Source organism: Nyctereutes procyonoides, unplaced genomic scaffold, assembly GCF_905146905.1.
Source record: "Nyctereutes procyonoides isolate TBG_1078 unplaced genomic scaffold, NYPRO_anot_genome, whole genome shotgun sequence".
Taxonomy (NCBI): Eukaryota; Metazoa; Chordata; class Mammalia; order Carnivora; family Canidae; genus Nyctereutes; species Nyctereutes procyonoides.
Window position 1 is genome coordinate 4304061 of NW_026575141.1, and position 19510 is coordinate 4323570.

The following is a 19510-nucleotide window of genomic DNA, read 5'->3' on the forward strand; positions in this document are numbered from 1 at the left end:
GCCAGAGCCCAAGGCCTTACAGGATGGGTGGATTTGCTGGGTCTGCTTTGTAGATCTCTCAGAAGCCCTCCATCTCCTCTCACCTCGCTGTGGAATATAGGAAAGAAAAAGCCTCTAAAGTAATATTCTTGATTTTATGAATGGACAGGATGGTGAGGAATGGGCTTTGGGCAACAGGATAAAACCACATCTAAACCTTGAGAGGTGGGATCCCTGGGTGGCGCAGCGGTTTAGCGCCTGCCTTTGGCCCAGGGTGCGATCCTGGAGACCCAGGATCGAATCCCACGTCAGGCTCCCTCTGCCTGTGTCTCTGCCTCTGTCTCTCTCTCTCTATCATAAATAAATAAAAATTAAAAAAAAAAAAAACCTTGAGAGGCTGTGTTTTGGTTTGTTTTTTAAATTCTCTCCTTCCTCTGCATTTTTTCCTACCAGCTCCAAGATTGTTTTTTTTTTTAATATTTTATTTATTTACTTGACACAGAGCACAAGCAGGGGGAGCGGCAGGGGGAGAAGCAGAGGGAGAAGCAGGCTCTCCACTAAGCAGGGAGCCTGATGCAGGGCTTGATCCCAGGACCCTGGGATCATGACCTGAGCCGGAGGCAGGTGCTTAACTGCCTGAGCCACCCAGGCACCCCTAAGATTAGCTTTTTTTTTTTTTTAAGATTTTTATTTATTTATCCATGAGACACACACACACACACACAGAGGCAGAGACACAGGCAGAGGGAGAAGCAGGCCCCATGCAGGGAACCCAGCGTGGGACTCAATCCCTTGGTCTCCAGGATCACGCCCTGGGTGAAGGCAGCACTAAACCGCTGAGCCACCCGGGCTGCCCAAGATTGGCTTTTAAATCAAAGATTTCCAAATACCAGTCAAGCTACATCTTAATGAAGAACTTAAAAATACTAATACTCCTGGGGCGCCTAGGTGGCTCAGTCTGTTAAGCATCTGACTCTTTTTGGCTCAGGCCATGATCTCAAGATTGTGAGACTGAGCCCATGGAATCTGCTTGAGATTCTCTCTCTCCCTCTGCCCCTCTTCCCCACTCCACCCTCACACTCCCCTTGTGCACAGATTCACTCTTCTCTCTCTAAAAATAAAAAATAGGGCAGCCCAGGTAGCTCAGCGGTTTAGTGCCGCCTTCAGCCCAGGGCCTGATCCTGGAGACCCAGGATTGAGTCCCACATCAGGCTCCCTGTGTGGAGCCTGCTTCTTTCTCCCTGGGCCTGTGTCTCTACCTCTCTCTCTCTCTCTGTGTCTCTCATGAATGAAGTCTTAAAAAAATAAAATAAATAAACCAAATGCTAATACTCCAGCCATACCCTTTGAATAACCCAATTTTTTACAGCCTGATTTGGTCAGAAGGGACCCAGAGTCACAGTACCTTGAAGAAGGGCTCAGTTGAAAGACCTGTGAAGGATTGGAGTTTATAAAGGAGAAAATAGGGGGAAAAATGAACAAAAAACCATAAACATACTTTAAAAATCCAACAGCCCCTACTGTGTGTGGCCCTTTGCACCTCCCAGTCCATCTTGGTACTATTAGCTTTTGGGGCTGTTTTTTGTTTAGTTTTGGATACCTTCCTTTACACCTCTAATTAAAATGCTTTTCTGGTTATTGCTGAATTTTGATACATTCTATATTTTACCTTCCTGCTATGGAAGATGAGATAAGATGCTCATTTATATTACCACCCAACTTCCTCGGTCTCATCCTCTTAGTTTCCTTATTGGTTAACTTTGTAACTTCTAGTAAATACTTCACCTTCATTTCTTATAACAGCAACTAGAGAGAGCGGTAGCAGTAAATATCTAATCATGTTTACTATGTGCCTGACATCCCGCAAAGCACCTTATATATTATTTAAGCCACACAATAAAACTGACTGAGCCAAGAGCTAAACCTCTCCAGATCATCTCTTTCTAGAACTGCAACTGTGGTAGCCACTAGCCGTGTGTGACTGTTTACATTTAAATAAGTTAAAATTAAATAGAATTAAAAATGTAATTCTTCGGTCACACTAACCACATTTGAAGCGCCAAATAGCCAGTGGCTATCACATACTGGACAGTGCAAATAGAGAACATTCCCATCATCGCAGAAAGCTCCTGGTTTTGTGCTGCTCAGGAAGCTGGGGCTTTCGTTTGAAGGTACTGTGGAAGCTGGATGGTTTAATCAACATCTTTTTCCCTTAAGCAATTACTGAAGAAGATTAACTGCAAGAGAACTGTTCCATTATAATAGCTTAGTAATGGCATTTTGACAAACTCGAATTTTATACAGGGAACTGGAAGAACAAAACCACCCAAACCAACTAAGCCACAGACACCTCTTCCCACCCAAGATAAGCTGCGGCGTAACTAAGAACCAAATCAGATACAAACAGGAGTTCTTTTCAAAGCTCTGGCTGTCTAAAATCTAAAAGGTGGAGGCTCCACTTCTCATTCCTGGGTGTCAGGGGACTCTACCTTGGAGGAAGTAGGAGAAAGAAAGCAAAGGAAACAAGACTGCTCTGTATAATAAGTGTATTCACTGTAAGGTGGGGCACCTGGATGGCTCAGTGGGTTAAGTATCTGCATTCAGCTCAGGTCATGATCTCGGGGTCCTGGGATCAAGCCCCACATTGGGCTCCCTGCTTAATGGGGAGCAGAGCCTGCTTCTCTCCACTGCTCATGCTCTCTCTTGCTCTCTTTCTCTCTCAAAGAAAATCTTTAAAAAACAAAACCAAACCTGTAAAGTGGGCTGGGGAGATACACACACACACACACACACACACACACACACACACACACACACATTAAGGGGTAGAAATTGTATGTTTTCCTCCTGTTGGTTTATGATATCTAAGATTATTAGTCCCAGGAGGATATATCTGATCCAATGGTTGGTTGATGGGAACACTGAAGACTAAGAGGTGCGTAGGCAATTCTGGATGGGAGACCTTAAAAGTGACCAGACTTGGAGCGTCCACACTGATGGCAGACTTCAGAGCTCGCATAAAAGCACTGCTTAACCTAATAGATGGTGAAGTGACAAAAGCAGAGGTTTTGGAGAAAGGAGCAGCTGGGAGACCAAGGCCAGAGCTAGGAACTGTGGTTTCATCCCCAAAGGACCCCAGAGAAGGGCTCAGCTCCTCTTGGGTCTTTTCCCTGGAATCGGAAACACAGTCGTGACTCCCAATGCTAAAGACTCACGTTTTCCCTGTGAATTCCCTGGTAGCCCCCCAGCTCTGCAGAGAAGTCTTGATATGTCCATACAGACTTGGCTAGGGGTAGCTTGGGGAATATACGGGATGGGACAGGCAAAGGGAATGTGACCTGCCCCCATGGTCATTCACTCCCTTGCTGATGTCCTGAGGGGAACCACGTTCTGCTGAGAGGATTGCGGTGTGTTCCAGAGTTCCAGGGGGTGAGCAGAGGGAAGGAGCCACAGTAGGCAGTGGTGAAGGCAGATGACTCACTGATATTACAGAGTAAAGTGGATGCTCGTGGGTTGGGAAAGGGGCGGTGGAGGTGGTTGGCTTCTTCCATCATGGAGGTGAGCTCACAAATAAATTACCATCAGATAGTCAAGGCAGCCTTCAACCAAATAGATTTGGATAAGATTTATTGATCAGATTGTTTTTAGAAAACCAACAGCAAAACACTGACAAGGTACATAAATACAGATTGGACATTTTAGGGTAAATTCACTATTTCTCCTACTTGTCTGTAGGAAACCAGGTAAGGTGGAAAAGCTGTCCTGATCATATGGCATGCACACCAGACTGCAAAAGGACTTCCACACTACTTAACAGGACTGTGGCAAATAGCTTTAAAGTAAGGCAAGCATCGTGTGTGGCCTAAGCATACCCTGGACGAAGAGCCAAGCCCAGGCCCGCCCTCAGAGACTGCATGAGAGGTTTCCCTTTCTTGCCTACGTTCTTCTAGTCAAATCCTCATCGGCAGGTGCCTTTACAGGGAGATGCCTGGCGCTGTCCCTGCTCAGACTCTGTGTACAAGGAAGTGGCTTTGGAAAAGTCAGTGTGTTTCTGATGCCTCCTTTGTATTCTAAATGTGCAACTAGTAAAACAGCAATTACTACACCTTGGTGAAACTGCTTCTGGCTCACCCTGTACACTGACTAAAAGCAGGGCCTTTAAAAAACTTCTGTAAAGTGAAATTAAAATAAAATAAAATAAAATAAAATAAAATAATGAAAATTATACTAAAAAGATGGTATCACTTTTGAAGCACAACTCAGAACTTCTTCTTGTAACACCAGGTAAGAGAAGAGGTCCCTTTCTGGCAAATCCAGTGACCTCAGAAGGGAAACGCCATCACCGGCACAATTTGTGCAACACACACACAGAGTCCAGAGCCCTGCAAAGCCTGCCTTGGGCCCTGCCAACGCTCCGAGGGTCCCAAGGAATTTGGGGAACCAAAGCACTTGGAGCTAACAGTGACCAGTTTGGGGAGCTCACGATCACAGGACCATAAGCACCCACCTGTCCTGGAGTGCAATGCCAGGACAATGTAGAAGAAGGAAATGGCTTTTGGTGCTACATCAGAGTGCTGGCAGCTGGACAATTTAGTGATGGTGCAACTTCCTAAGTATCTGTAAGACCACATAAAAACAAACTGCTTTTACAGAATTAAGACCAACACAGACATAGAAGATAATTTGACCTTTCCTATGTGCCAAGCGATATGGCTGGAAAAGGTATTTCCAAAGGAAGAAATAAGGCTCCTGCAAGAACAGAGGAAAAGCAAGTATTTGTCAAGAGCCGAAGAAATGTGTTCAAATGATGGGATTTCCTCTGCATCACACACAGTAGCTGCTTCTTCCCACAGGCGCTGAGAGCTCTTTGGTGGTTAGAGGAGAGACAGCCTAGAACTCAGGGCAGGAACACTACGCGGAAGCAGAGGGGTGAAGAGTTAACATCTCAACTCAGGATTACCACCCGTGGGTCCTAATTTCAGTATTCAACAGCTGTCATCAAATTGACAATTACAGCTAATAGGGCTGCTTATATGCTTGCTGGTTTCTAGCCCTTTGTGATTCTTCTTTTTCATTTCTAACTACTTATTAGCCCCATTCCACTGAAAAGGAGGTGCTTGTGGGAGAGGGCTAGGGAGGAAGAATATAAATGAATCAATTATTTGATAGAAAAGTTGAAACACTGATTATCTATGAATTTCAAATATATGTGCTTTACCCTTGCTACTATGGGTAACCAAAGGTCACTGTTAATAAACCTTTTGCTTAGAAATGTTAATGTTTATTATTAGATGTTTAAATCTATGTAATGGACATGAATAATTTAGAGCAAATTTTACACCATGTCACTAGGGCCCTGAAAAAAATTCTGCCAGTGGAAAGGATTTTAGTTTGGCCCCTGAAGAACAGTTAAAATTTCCATCTATTCTATACTGGTTTATAAATTTTTCCAGAATGTGGAAAATATCTTATTAAATGAAGAAAGCATCATTGTCTTCATTTAATAAAGCATTATGTTCACAGATAAATTAGTATGTACATGGGAGAACTGATAGTATTAAATATTAGGTTTTAATTCTCCATTTAGGAAATTCCTTATAGGTAGACTTTTTTGTGGGCAAAGAAATGTAGGGAGTTATGAACACATGAGATAGTACAAAGATGACTGGGGAAAAGTCTCAACTCTAAAAAACCCAAGGAATATAAAGTCTCTAGGAATCGAAGTAAGAAAACACAGACTTGAAAACCCAGACTGACCAAGAGTTGGCTTACGCTAGCTGATCACACCTCAAATCCTTAGTATAATTTGACTCTAAAGGAATGAGCTGGCTTCCCCAAAGCAGATTAAAAAAAAAAAAAAGTAGTCTACCTGCTTTATAGTTACACCCTATATAAATATCTGTATATATTCATATGTGTTTCTATATATTGCACTTCAATTTACAGGACTGCAGTAAGATGGCAGGGAGTGCCTCAAAGAGGCAGAGAAGCAGCAGGCATAAACTTTCCTAAACCAAGTAACTGTCAGGAATTCAGGGTGCTGGTTATAGGTATACTAAATGGCTGGGGACCCCCTATATAAAATTCTAGTCATCTACATCTAAGTCATCATACACACAGACTCATTTGGCATCCAGAACATGTGCATATGTGTGGTTCTATAGCACTCAGAGATGGTCACACTACATCTTTTTCACTAGTGTTATATTAAAAGAAGACACTTCAGACCAAGGATATGTACTTTTATAAAATATAAAAATGTCACACACAAGGTCTTGGATGTCAGGCCTCCAAAGTCTACCTCAGAGAAGACTGCCCTCAGAAGGCTTAAATCCCTTTTTACTAGCAAGTGTGGATTGAACTAGACCCTCTTTCTAGCTCTCCAGTGTAGCAAAGCTATAGAGACCTGCTTATTTTCCAAGGAGCATGGAAGGATAAGCACAGAGGCTTAGCAGTCAGGCTTTGGTCCCTATATAAATCCATGAAAAAAATCCTTTCACCACCCTAGACAGCACAGCTTATTTAACTGGATATATTCCACCAAATATCCAGAGAGTGGGCTGGAATCATGCAGCAAAGCTTTGTTTTGAACTCATGGGGCTGCTCAACCTGACTTGCTCTAGAGAGAGCTCCTCACTGGAGTAAGCTTAAGTACGGGTGGTAACAGGTTAAATGTCAAACAGACTTGGTCATGGCAAGATGGGGGTGGGACCTCTAGAGGAGTTGCTCCTTTTCCTGCCTCTGCCCCATACCCCTCAATTCCCCAAAAGGATCCAAACTCAGAGAGTAGTGATATTCTAAGACTCTTGCAGACTATTGGCTCCTTGAACTCAACCCAACATGGATGGGACGTCCTAGTAAGGCATGAAAGTTAAGAGTCCAAGTCTAGGGACCATAGTTTTCTCTTCCCTAGAACTACACACTGGATGGTAACTTTTTAGCCGTAACTCAAAGGTGATTTTAAATCCACACATGAGCTAAAGAGATCCCTTCTGGGATGAAGGAAAAAAGAAGACTAACTTTAAAAACTAAGTGGAAAAGAGGCACTTAAAGGAAAAATGTGTCCCAAATCTCCCACTGGAGTCTCCTGTTGTGAGGTGACCAACGGGATGATCAGCACTGTGCCTTCTTGTATGCCTGCAGCACCTTGTATACACCTGAGGACTTCCAAATGCTCACATCTCAGTGACTTGTTCAATTATCTAGCAGCCTGATGGCAAAGAAGTGAAAATTCAGGTCACTCCTTTTTTAGAGTTAAAATACAAAACAAAACAAACCAGAACTAAAACTTCACACCAAAAAACTAATGATCCTCAGTTTCATTCCTTCCTCATGCTAGTTTTTAAAATGATACTTAGTTCTTCGGGAAGGATGACCTGTGGCTTCCCCTCCCTCCCAAGACCTTTTATCCAATAACTAGACAATTACTCACAGCACCATGCACATTAAAAGCAGACAAAAAAGGAGACAATAAGCTAAGGGGAAAAATCAAAGGCCAGTTGGCTTTCTAGAGATAAAATCTGTTGCCTGAGAGAATGGCAGGTGCATGGCTCGGTGTCAGAAAAGAAACAAGTTGTGAAAAGGAAGCGGCCAAAATGACCAGTGGGGCTCATAGCTGGCACCCAAGCCCACTCTGCCCTGCTCTTTTCTGGCCTCTCACAAGCTTACTTTATGTCCCATGGCATTTCTGCCACATATTTAGGTCTACAAGCCCCCCACGAAGAAGTCAAAAGAGATACTTGAAACCAATGAGCACAGGAGAATTTTGAGATTGCCCAGAACGAAGAACTTTGACCGCCATAAATTCCTTGATTTGAAACGTTCGTGGTGCCATAATTTCTAAGAGCAACAATAAACAACACGACTACAACACACAGAAGCCTCATGACGAGCCAATTCTAACCATTGCTGGCACCATAAAAATGAGAAAAGAAATCACTGATCAAGAGTTGTTGAGTCGCTTGATTTTCCTCCAAAATCAAAGGATGGGTTTGGGTATCTATGCTGCAAGATGTCGACGAGTGCCGCCATCAGATCCAGCTACTCAATTAGAAGCATCTTGAAAAACAGTAAGTTAAACATCTAGGTTTGCACATAACCTGCACAATTCTCAAGGTTAGCCTTCTTTATCTATCCTGAAACTTCCTATTCTTGTTGCTGGATTTAAATTTTTCTAAATTTTATTTGTTTTTGTCAGTGATGCTGCTTTAACTTGTAGAGCACTGGCTGACATGGTCATAGTTTCAGAGTTCCTTTAAAAAATTCTTTATCTTATCTTGATTCACAACATTATTAAGGTACCTTCAGACTTTCCCTCAAATCCATCAAGGAGGAGGGAGTATGTGAGTATGTGTGTGTGTGTGTGTGTTGGGGCAGGGGGGGAGACAAGCAAAGAAAGAAGCACAAGGGAAAGTGAGATTTCCATAAACTTAAAACCAATTTACAGAAAGGCATCTGATGTATTTTCTGAATAAGGCCTTGATCAGGGTAACCAATCCTCTTTGTAGCACATTCTACACTGCCCATAAATAAAGGAGTCTCTTTAAATTAACATTTCCAGTATCAATGAACAGTCCAGAAATCCTCATTTCAAGCGCTCGATGAGTCCCTGTGTGAGTCCAAGGTGCAGAAGCTGTGTTCGGGAGAGGTTTGCTAGGTTAGGGAAGGCCGCAAGCAGCTTCTCCCATGCCAGTTCCAGCAGGCTAGGTACCACCAGCCAGATCTTAAACAATGACCCAGTCCGTTTGTTTTCATGGATGTTCACCACTCCTCCATGAATGTACATGCAACCAGCCTACGAACAAATGGCAGTCAAAAGAGGATAAATTCAAATGGGAGTGAAATCAATACCTAGGCTGAAGATTCAGCAAAAAAATATACAGTAGGCCAAATTGAGATGAGGTGAAGCAAAAAAGAATTTCTCACTGATCCCAACACAGTGCAGAGATCAAGAAGGGTTTAAATAATTTATGAGTTACTAGGGGAAAACTAGCTTCTTTCTCTTTTCTTTTCTCTTTTCTTTTCTTTCTTTCTTTTCTTTCTTTTCTTTCTTTCAACTTCAACAAACATTAAACTAACATTAAATTAAATATTCACTGTGCCAAATACTGGGACTACAAAGATGAAAATAAAGGCCTTTGCTTTTGAGACACTAATGGGATCTTTGACAACAAGGCATCGTGGGGATAGAGCTATTCTGCCCTCCCAGAAAACACCTTTTATGTAACGGCCAGGGACTGAATGCCACATGCAGCCTCTCTTTGACATTTATGCTGCTCTTTTAAACCGTGTATGATGGCTTCTCTCCCCTTTTCTCAGAGGAAGGGCCAGCTTTTTCTTGAAGAAAGTTTTAGAAACATATTCTTAATCCAAGGCTGGTAATTTCAAAATCTTTTATTCTTGCTAGTATCACTAAAAAGATTTCCTTATCACCTGCAACTATGTAAGGAAGATATGAAAATAAAAACTTACTGGTGTAACAGCTGCACAGTGAAAATAAACTGGCTCTGGCATGGTAGCTGGGAGCTTTACCCATTGGAAAGTCTGCAGATTCAACTTCCAGATATCTCCCAGGATCACTTCTCCATTATAGCCCCCACAAATAAACACATCTATTGAGAAAAGAGAGACCCAGATCACACAAAAGAAGAGAGTCACAGCTACAGCATGTTTTGAGGTACATCACCTGGCTAGCTGCCATGGGACCAGTTCAGTAGATGTGCCCCTACTGCACAGGACTTTAGCTGGGTGGTCCCCTCTTGCTGCTGTCTTGTCCCTCAATAAAGTATAGATATTATGTTGGGATATTTACTAGGCCTAGGGATGCAAGCCTCTAAGTAGGCTTCCTGTCTGGATCCTCAACTTCAAATACCTACAGGTACCAGACACAGGAAGTGAATGAACAAGGTCCAGGGAAAATAAGCAAACAGGAGTGCACACACTCTAAAGGAGGAGATGGTGATGCAGCACCAGCTGATCGATACCATGTAGAACTTAAGGAAGAACTGCCAGATCTTCCAATTTTTCCAGAGAAGCTGGAAATCTGGATTTTTTTTTTCAGTGAAACATTTTGATTTTTTGGGCAGCCCAGGTGGCTCAGCGGTTTGGCGCCTGCCTTCAGTCCAGGTCCTGATCCTGGAGACCTGGGATCGAGTCCCACATCGGGCTCCCTGCATGGAGCCTGCTTCTCCCTCTGCCTGTGTCTCTGCCTCTCTTTCTCTCTGTGTGTCTCTCATGAATAAATAAATAAAATCTTAATTTTTTTTTAAATTTTTAAGTGTTATCTGCTAATCCAAACAATTTTAATACATATATGAGCCAGACAAAACATAACTGCAGGCCACCAGTGTGCAAACTCTTCTTTCAAATAATGTCCTAGGAAGGATGGATATTTGTCTGCCCGTACAAATATCCTCTTATGTAGACATTTAACCTGCCGAGAAATATTCACTGCAATGTTTAGTTTGGGGGCATAAGTGGTTCTTCCAAGCTTTCCTTAGCCAAAGGGGACAGTGTGAAGTCCTATTTATCTATACAGTTCCTTACGTTCTTTCAACCTTCCCAAAAAAATCAAAGGTTTTTAATTGTTGTTGTTGTTTTGTCAAATTAGATAGCTATAACTGGTCAACTTGTAACAAAGTCTATGTGAACATTCAAACTAAATGCCCCAAACTAAGGCTGAATTCTACTGGTGTGGTTCCTGGCCTCAGTGAATCACATGAATACAAGTCTTAATTCAGGTCTAGATTAAGTTTAAATCAATAGTTAATTACACTATAAAATATACTGGAAACTTTTTTGGCTAAGATACAAGAAAAGTTCAGTTCCAAAGCAAAGCTGAACAATCCCACTATCTACACATCTTATCCGGAAAGCAGCAACAAAATAAAAAGCCTCTGTACTAGAGATGGCAGCATAATCCTAGTTAAATCCTAACGCAACTGCTGAAAGGATATGGGCTATCAAACTCATTTAGACACACCTTCCTCCCAGGAAAAATGGAAGGTGATTTACCAAACTATAAAATAAGCTGTGAATTAAAAGACAAGAGGGTTGTCAAAAGAGGAGTCATTTATCACACTTGGATGAAGTAGCCGCAGCTGCTTTCTGAAGCCATACAATGCCTCTGTTGTAATAAGGCCAAAGAATGAGCCAAGAGTCCTATTTGGCAACAGATAGAGCACAGAATAAACTTTATGAAACACCACTCTGAAGGAGTTATTGTAATTTTAATACTATGTCCACCAAGGTCACTATTATATGTCAAGATTATCAGTATTACTCACTTATAGCCACAGATTATCTGTTGGGGGTGGGGTGTTAAAAGGTCAGGCAGTATAATAAAAGCTTATTTATCGCTGATCTTTGAGATCTCTGGTAACTGAAGGAACCCAAATACCCTACTCGTGTACTTAATGAAAACCACTGAGAAAATCATAACTTAACGGATTTCCCTTCAAGTTTAAACTATAAGAAATAGACAATTCTCAAAATTATGCCATATATATACATATATATATACACACACACACATATATATATATGATATTTTCAGCATATACAATTACAAAGTGAACTAGAAGCCTTACCATTTTTTATTTGAACACAACTGTGACATCTTCGGGCTGCAGGAAAACCTGCCAAACACATAAACACAGAAATTCAATTATTCACAGAAAGACGAAGACCAACGTTGATGTGCCACGGTGAAAGACATACTATGAGTAGCTCACTTAAAACAACCCCACTGTTGCATTAAGCAAACTGACTAGTCCTTCCAATCATTCCTTATTCCACACTAAACTAAGGCCATCTGAGTCTCACCATAACTGTACAATGGCTCTGGTGCCAGGGGAACAAAATGGGATGGTAGGTGCAGGGGTATAGTGGCTTTCCCAAGCCTTTTAATCCGCAAAAAGACAGGTAGATCTTGATTCAAGTGTCTGCTTCCTAACCCACCCACATTTCCCTGTTTCCATAAAACTCAACAATCCCCATTAAAACTCTCTGCACAATTACAGAGGAAGAATAATAATTGGACTAAGGAATAAAAATAATTTATAACACTAGCATAACAGATATTTTACTTGTCATATAACTCAATAAAAGTATTTTTCTCCTCCAAAACAAGTAAATTAAAATATATTTATTAAAGATACATGAATCGGGATCCCTGGGTGGCTCAGTGGTTTAGCGCCTGCCTTTGGCCCAGGGCACGATCCTGGAGACCCAGGATCGAATCCCACGTCGGGCTCCCGGTGCATGGGGCCTGCTTCTCCCTCTGCCTGTGTCTCTGCCTCTCTCTCTCTCTGTGTGTGACTATCATAAATAAATAAAAAAAATTAAAAAAAATTAAAAAAAATAAATAAAGATACATGAATCAATATTTTAAATTTACCTATTTTTTCATGGGGTTTTGTGGCAATTTCCTCCCATGCGTTTGTTTCAAGATTGTATGCATGGATCTTGGGGGGGAAAAAAACAAAAGAAGATAAAAACACATAAATAATTTTAGCTAGCCTGAAAACTGGATTTTTTAAACATGTATTCTTGGTTGAAAAGTCTTCGTTTCTTTTGCTTTTCTCCATTCTTCCCTAATTTTAATGGAAAGCAAAACATTAAATGAAGCAGTTGAAAATTAGGCAGATATAGGATTCCAATTTTTTTAAATCACAGAAAAAAAAGTTGGAATTCTGCAACTGCCACATTTTTTACAATGAACATTTATCATTTTTATATGAGAAAAAAGTAAGTGTTGATAAGAAAATAGGAGAACACAGTTTTGACAAAACTTGAAAAAGACTAATAACGTTCCAAAGCAGCCCAGGAGCTCTGTAGCCTCATCAAGATTTCTCCTGGGAGATGAGGATTTAGCAATGGATGAATAACAACTTTTCAGAGCTTCCTAAAGATGCATAGCCCTAGATGTGACCGTTCTTTTTATATACATAGCACTGATGATGACAGAGAGGTCACATTCTGAGCATCATGGCTCCAGTCCTTATTAGTTTCTTCATTCGAGCTACTGTATCCTCCTCTCAGTCATTTTCCTCATCCAGTTTATGCCAGGGATGATTTTCATATATTTTCGTGTGTGATCAATACAATGGTCAGCTGGAATGCATATCAGGGGCACAGAGTGTGGCCATATGTTATAAAGAACATGGAACACAAAATAGGTGTTAACAAAGAACCTGTTCAAAAATTCAACTATCTACATTAACAGAATTATCTTGCATGTATGAAACATGCCTCTCTCTATCCTTTTCTCTATTATTATTATTATTATTATTTTCAAATATACCTTGTTTAAGGAATAAGCTGTCCAGGAAGTACCACCTCCCAAGATGTAAATCCTCTGCCCATCGTGTGCAATTTCATGTCTGTATCTGAAAACATACATAAAATCTATTTATAATTAAGTGAAAAGTGATTTACCTAAGATTTAGCCACAGGCTTTTTATTGGATAATTATTCATAGTAATAAATTATTAGGAATAACCTAAGTATTTAACAATAGTGAATTGGTTAAATGAATTATAGAACATATGTAAAATGGATTAGTGTGCAACCCATAAGAATGTAGGCAGAGAGGACGGTTAATACACGGAGAACTTCTTTTCATGTCATTAACTGAAGAAAAAGTTATGTAGGAGCAGATAGGCTATAATCCATTAAAAACGTACAGATACACAAATATGCATAGAAAATGACTACGGAGATACATCCCAAATATTAACCCTGTTTATCTCTAGATTTAGGTTTTAGGTTTTGTTTTTTATTTTATTTGTTTTGCTTATTTGTATTTTCCAGATTTTCTATCATCTTTTTGTGGTAACTTTGTATAAGGGAGGAAATTACTACAGAATTTTTAAAAAGTGATCTGTCTTACATTTCATTAGAAGCCCTAGACTATGGGCTTTCAAATTAAGTTTGAAAGATTATGAAAGATTATGTTACATAGAACTGCGAATATAATGTGAAACACCTACCAGAACTTTTATCCAGTCTAGCTAGAAGCTGAAACAATTTATAATATGTCCATAAAATGATTCAAGAAGGCAACCATGTGAAAATACTTTGAAAACTTAATCTATTTCCTCCTTCCCCTGAAGGCCCTGGTGCTGATAAAATAAATTACATCAAAATTATACCAGTAGCAGCCCACCTCCCAAGTCTTCACATGGAAGCTCTGCAATCATCAGCCCACTGACCTACTACAATAAAGTTTTCCTTAGCACCTACATGTCATTTTGTTTAAAGGAAACAAAGAGGGAACTGGATTCATCTAAACCAAGTGAATAAAAAATGTTTACTATCTTTGCTTTTAAACCGGAAGGGAAAAATTTAAGTATTTCACAGAGTTAAATTCTAAGAGGTAATTCCTCTATTAGGAAAGAAAAGTGGAAGGCCTAGGACTGCTCCCAGAAGGCAGCTAGGAGCACCAAGAGATGTTTGCATGCCTAACAGGGCACTTAAAATGAATGTCCTTCCTCCCATCCATCCACCTACCCATCCATCCATCCATCTGATCAATATTCATTGAGTACCACTATGGTAATTGAGTGCCACAGGCACTCTGGGTGTACAGCTGAGAGCAAATGAGCCAAAGAATCCCAATATGCAAGTTAAGAAGGAAAATCAAAAAGTAACTAGAAAGTAATTGTTTTGTCTGCAATATGATACTTGATTACATTTGCTACCCTTGGTTTATTTTTCAAAGTGTTACTATCTTCCCAAGGCAGAAAAATTAGATATAAAAAGAAATAGTATGAGAAAAAACCTATAGTGAAGGGAGAAGAATCATTCTGTAACTAGAAGACCTTTCTTGAATGCTGAACTGGGATCTACCAGCTAGTTGGCTATTTTAACCAGACTATAAGAGTTTTCTTTAAATCGTATTACCAATATTCTGAAAAAAGTCAAATCTTAGCAAGAAAGAATAAATATGCTTTGATCCTAGAACCTCACCTCTCTTCTGGCAGATCACAGGATAGGTTGTTTGGTTTCAGTTGTGTCCACTCTCTGGTATTGAGATCTAATTTATGCAGATCTGTGCTGTAAATATAGCCAGTTGTCCCTCCAAAAACATAAAGGGAGCCATTGATGATCGCCATGGCCTGGATATCAAGGAAAAGTGAAAACCACTGACTCATTAACACTTGATTAAAGAATATAAACTTATTAAATACCCCAAAATCAGACTTCATGAAATTCTCTTGTACTTTTTAACCTTCTAAAAGATCAGATTTTTAAAAGATTAAAGATTTTAGGGCACTTAGGTGGCTCAGTTGGTTGAACATCCAACTTTTGATTTTGGCTCAGGTTTTGTCACAGTAGTGGGATCAAGCCCTGAACTGTACTCTCTGCTCAGAGGGGAGTCTGCTTGTCCCTCTCCCTCTGCTCTTCCCCCCACTCACACTCTTTCTCTCTCTCAAATAAATGAATAAAAAACAAAATCTTTAAAAAATCTATTTTAAAATAAATAAATAAATAAATAAATGATTAAAGATTTTAGAAAACCCAGAAATCATTTTTAGAAAGGTAAAGCTTTGGGGTGCCTGGGTGGTACAGTCAGTTGAGTGTCCAACTCTTGCCTTTGGCTGAAGTCATGGTCTCAGGGACGTGAGATCGAGCCCCACATAGGGCTACTCAGCATGGAGTCTACTTCAGACTCTCTCCCTGGGTGCCTGAGTAGCTCAGCTGGCTAAGTGTCTGTCTTTGGCTCAGGTCATGATCTCAGGATCCTGGGACTGAGTCCCACATTGGACTCCCTGCTCAGTGGGAAAGCCTGTTTCTCCCTCTCCCTCTGCCCCTTCCCCTCACATGCATGCACTCTTTCTCTTTCAATCTAAAAACCAAATAAAGGTAAATAAACCTTTAAAAAAAAAGAGAGAAAAAAGGAAAGTAAAGCTTTGCTCAATTGGAAAGCAGTTCTACCTAAATAGGCAAGAGGGCTGGATATTCCTTCTGGGTCCAAGCAAACCAAAGAATGTATACATCATGGACATGAGCATTTCCATGCAAAGCTGCTTCTCTTTCTCAGCAGTGTGAAAAAAAAAAAAGAGGCTCTCAGGAAGAAGAAGCAGATAAGAAAATAAGCCACCAGAAGCCCTTAAGTAAAATATACTGTATAGGGTTGGCAGTCCTAAAGACTTCACATTTTCCACCAGACTCCCTTCAGCATAAATTCAGCTTTTGTTATGGTCATTTTTCCAGAGTTTTAATGTCTTCTCTGGTGGAATACTGAGTTATCCACTATGTTCCTCTACACATAGCTCAGAAGGTATTTATCAGTACTAATGTTGGCCAGTTGAAAAAGAAGCTAAAGTTGTTTTAAGCTTAGCCCATTACTCTCAAAGGGTCTCTGATGTTAGTGGGTTGTTCTCTAGCTTTTTGGATATAACTTTTCAAACCTAAGGTTTGAACCACTCGAACCTAACTAGAAACTAATCTCCACATAATCTGCATTTTAGCTCAGATTAGTCTATGTAAAAGTCTCTTTCCAAGTGCAAAGATCATCTACTCTATTACTTAGGTTAGAAAGCTCTCCAAAAAAATCATGTAGTTCTAGAGATGATAGCACCCAGATCGTATGTAGAGCCCAATCTCTACTGGGGGTGAGAGTGGAGGTGAAGTGGGTCCTGACATTTAAAAATACTTCTGTATAGATTTATTTTTATTTTTTTTTAAGATTTTATTTATTTGTTCATGAGAGACACAGAGAGAGGCAGAGACATAGGCAGAGGGAAAAGCAGGCTCCCTATGGCGAGCCCAATGCAGGACTCGATCCCAGGACCCTGGGATCACAATCTGAGCCAAAGGCATCTAGACACTCAACCACTGAACCACCCAGGTACTCCTTCTGTATAGATTTAGATCATGATCCCAAATTGGATTAGAAATACAGAGTAAGGAAAAAAAGGAAAGGAGGTGAGCAACCAGATTTGCAAATTACAACTTCACATTAGAACTGAAAAATCAGGGGGTGCCTTGGCAGCTTAGTCAGTTGAGTGCCTGACTCTTGGTTTGGGCTCAGATAATGATCTCAGGGTCATGACATCAAGCCCTTTATGGGGCTCCGTGTTCAGTGGGGAGTCTCCTGGAGGATTCTCTCTCCCGCTACCCTCCCCCCTACTCACGTGCATATACTTTCTCTAATAAATAAAACTTAAAAAAAAAATGAACTAGGGTGGGGGCACCTGGGTGGCTCAGTTGGTTAAGCATCTGCCTTCAGCTCAGGTTGTGATCCCAGGATCCTGGGATTGAGCCCCATGTCGGGCTTCCTACTCAGTGGGAAGTCTGCTTCTCCCTCTCCCTTTGCCCTTTGACTTATGCTTTCTCTCTTGTCTCAAATAAATAAAATCTTTTTTAAAAATGAACTGAAAAATCAAATATTAAACTGTGAATTCATACTCTTAAAAAAAAAGTGGTAACAAATATTCTGACATTGTCCCCAGAACTAGAAAAATCTGCACAAATACAACCACCATGATTGGCCACGGATTAGTACCTGTCCATATATACGACTGGGTTTCTTCCCCCGACAGCTGAGTAAAGCCCATCTCTTATACTTCACGTTACACACGTGGACGTCATTGCCATTGCTCTCACCAAACGGGATGCCTGTACCTCCAAATACCAACAGGTTGTTTCCATGCAGCACAACTGGGGAAGGAGACACACAGATTCCATTTATATACTGGCTACCTGCCGTATGTTTCCACAGGGACCCAGAATTACTGAGACACTACAAAAATGTTCCTAGAAGATAGCTCAAACCACTGACATCTAACTACTATAAAGTTCTGCAGAAAAAGGATTCATTCACATTCTATGTGAACTGTATAATACAGCTGGCTCATTGTTAGTATGGGACATGTATCCAGCACGTATTTTTGGAGCTCATGAGACACTATGCCTAATAATGCTGAATGATATGAACTGTGGTACACCAGTGCCACCGAAGACAGTTCAAGTATGTGGCAAAGCAGAGGAGAATGAAGTATCATCTTTGCCTCAGCAAAGACCCAGCAGGACTCTGGATGAAGGGATAAGAGGATCACTCTGTTTCTTGTCAGGGGAATGAATGATCTCTACATTTTAAATTATGTTTCTATCATCTTAATCTTCCACCAGATAAAAAGAAACACCAATATCCTGCTGGTAACTTTGGTGTTCTTGCACACACACACACACACACACACACACACACACACACACACACACACATTCTTTCTCTAATGACAAATACTCCCCAAATCGTGCTACTGTATTATTTCAATGGCATTTTTAAGATTCAGCTCTTCAGCTGATAGAGTGTAAGAGTCAGCATGGGCTCTGGAGCCAGCAAGAGCTAGGTTTTAATTCTCAGGTGACCTCAGTAAAGTTATTCAATCTTTCCAAATTAATCTTCGCAACAACCCTATGAAGTAAGAACTAATACTATCTTCTTCGCGTTTACAGAAGATGAGATGAAGTGGAGAGTGGTTTAAATACTTGTTGAAGGTTTCGCAAAAAGAACCTTGCCAAGATAGGATTCAAGCAGGCATTCTGGCTCCAGAGCCTGCACTCTTAGCCACTGCTGCAGGGCCTCTCTGTAGCCTTCGTTTCTCATTTGTACAATGGCAATAATTCTAATGTGTGCATCATAGAGATGTTGTGGGGTAAACAGACACTACACGTGCAGTACTTCGTTCAAATGCTATTATTGTCATAATAAGCCCCCTCAGTTGATCCTTGACTACATTTTGCCTACATATATGTGATACTTTATATACTGAACCCTATGAGATATTATTAATTCCATTTTACAGGTAAGGAGCTTGAACTAAAAGTCATCAAGCAAGTAAATGGCACACAGCTAGATTCCAACTCAGGACTAGCCAACTCCCAAGTGATTCTGAATCACCATGCTATATTATTACCATAGTAAAAAGTCCATCCCTTAACAGAGTTTAATCATATTATAGTTGTATTACAAGTTATTGACAAGAAGCATGTGACCTTGAACCAAGCTCACAGACATTTCATAAAGTCAAAAGTTCAGAACTCTTGCACTCACGTGACATAGATGCCAGTTCCCGGGGCATGTAGCCATCTGTGCCCATCTGGTGCCATACTCCTGTAGCAAAATGATACCTCCAAAGCTCCCTGAAGAGAGGATAGTCTTCATTATCTGGCCCTCCAGATTCATCATAATCTGGGTTATAACCTCCAAACACATAGAGGTTGGTATTATCTGCCACACAACGATGTCCACTTCGTGCTGGTGGAGGTCTGTGGCCTACGAGAGAAGAAGACAGTTTTCCACAGATGGCCAAGCAGATTAAAAGCACAAACAAAATTTGGTCACAATCATTTTAGCTTTAAAAGGGAATCAGGGAAGATTTATAACATGGATTTACTTTTTATTTGCTTAGGTTATTTTTTACATTCACACACACTACTTAAGAGTTTAAGGAGCTAGCCTCCATTTCTATTTCATATGACTATTTTCAGATTTGGTAACTGTAAAAAATTTTTTTCCAAG

The 19510-nt window shown here is 40.6% G+C and overlaps 1 protein-coding gene across 1 annotated transcript in view; it reads right to left on the reverse strand.

Moving 5' to 3' along the window:
- Nucleotides 1–3589: 3589 nt before the first annotated feature.
- KLHDC10 (kelch domain containing 10) overlaps nt 3590–19510 on the reverse strand; it is a 60964-nt gene continuing 45043 nt past the window's right edge. The window contains exons 3-10 of the mRNA XM_055307270.1: nt 19043–19264; nt 17492–17646; nt 14950–15098; nt 13283–13367; nt 12377–12443; nt 11568–11615; nt 9451–9590; nt 3590–8773 (exon numbers count right to left, since the gene is read on the reverse strand). Of these exons, the coding sequence (XP_055163245.1) occupies nt 8564–8773; nt 9451–9590; nt 11568–11615; nt 12377–12443; nt 13283–13367; nt 14950–15098; nt 17492–17646; nt 19043–19264 (1076 nt within the window). The 3' untranslated portion in view covers nt 3590–8563. The remainder of the gene's footprint in view (nt 8774–9450; nt 9591–11567; nt 11616–12376; nt 12444–13282; nt 13368–14949; nt 15099–17491; nt 17647–19042; nt 19265–19510) is intronic.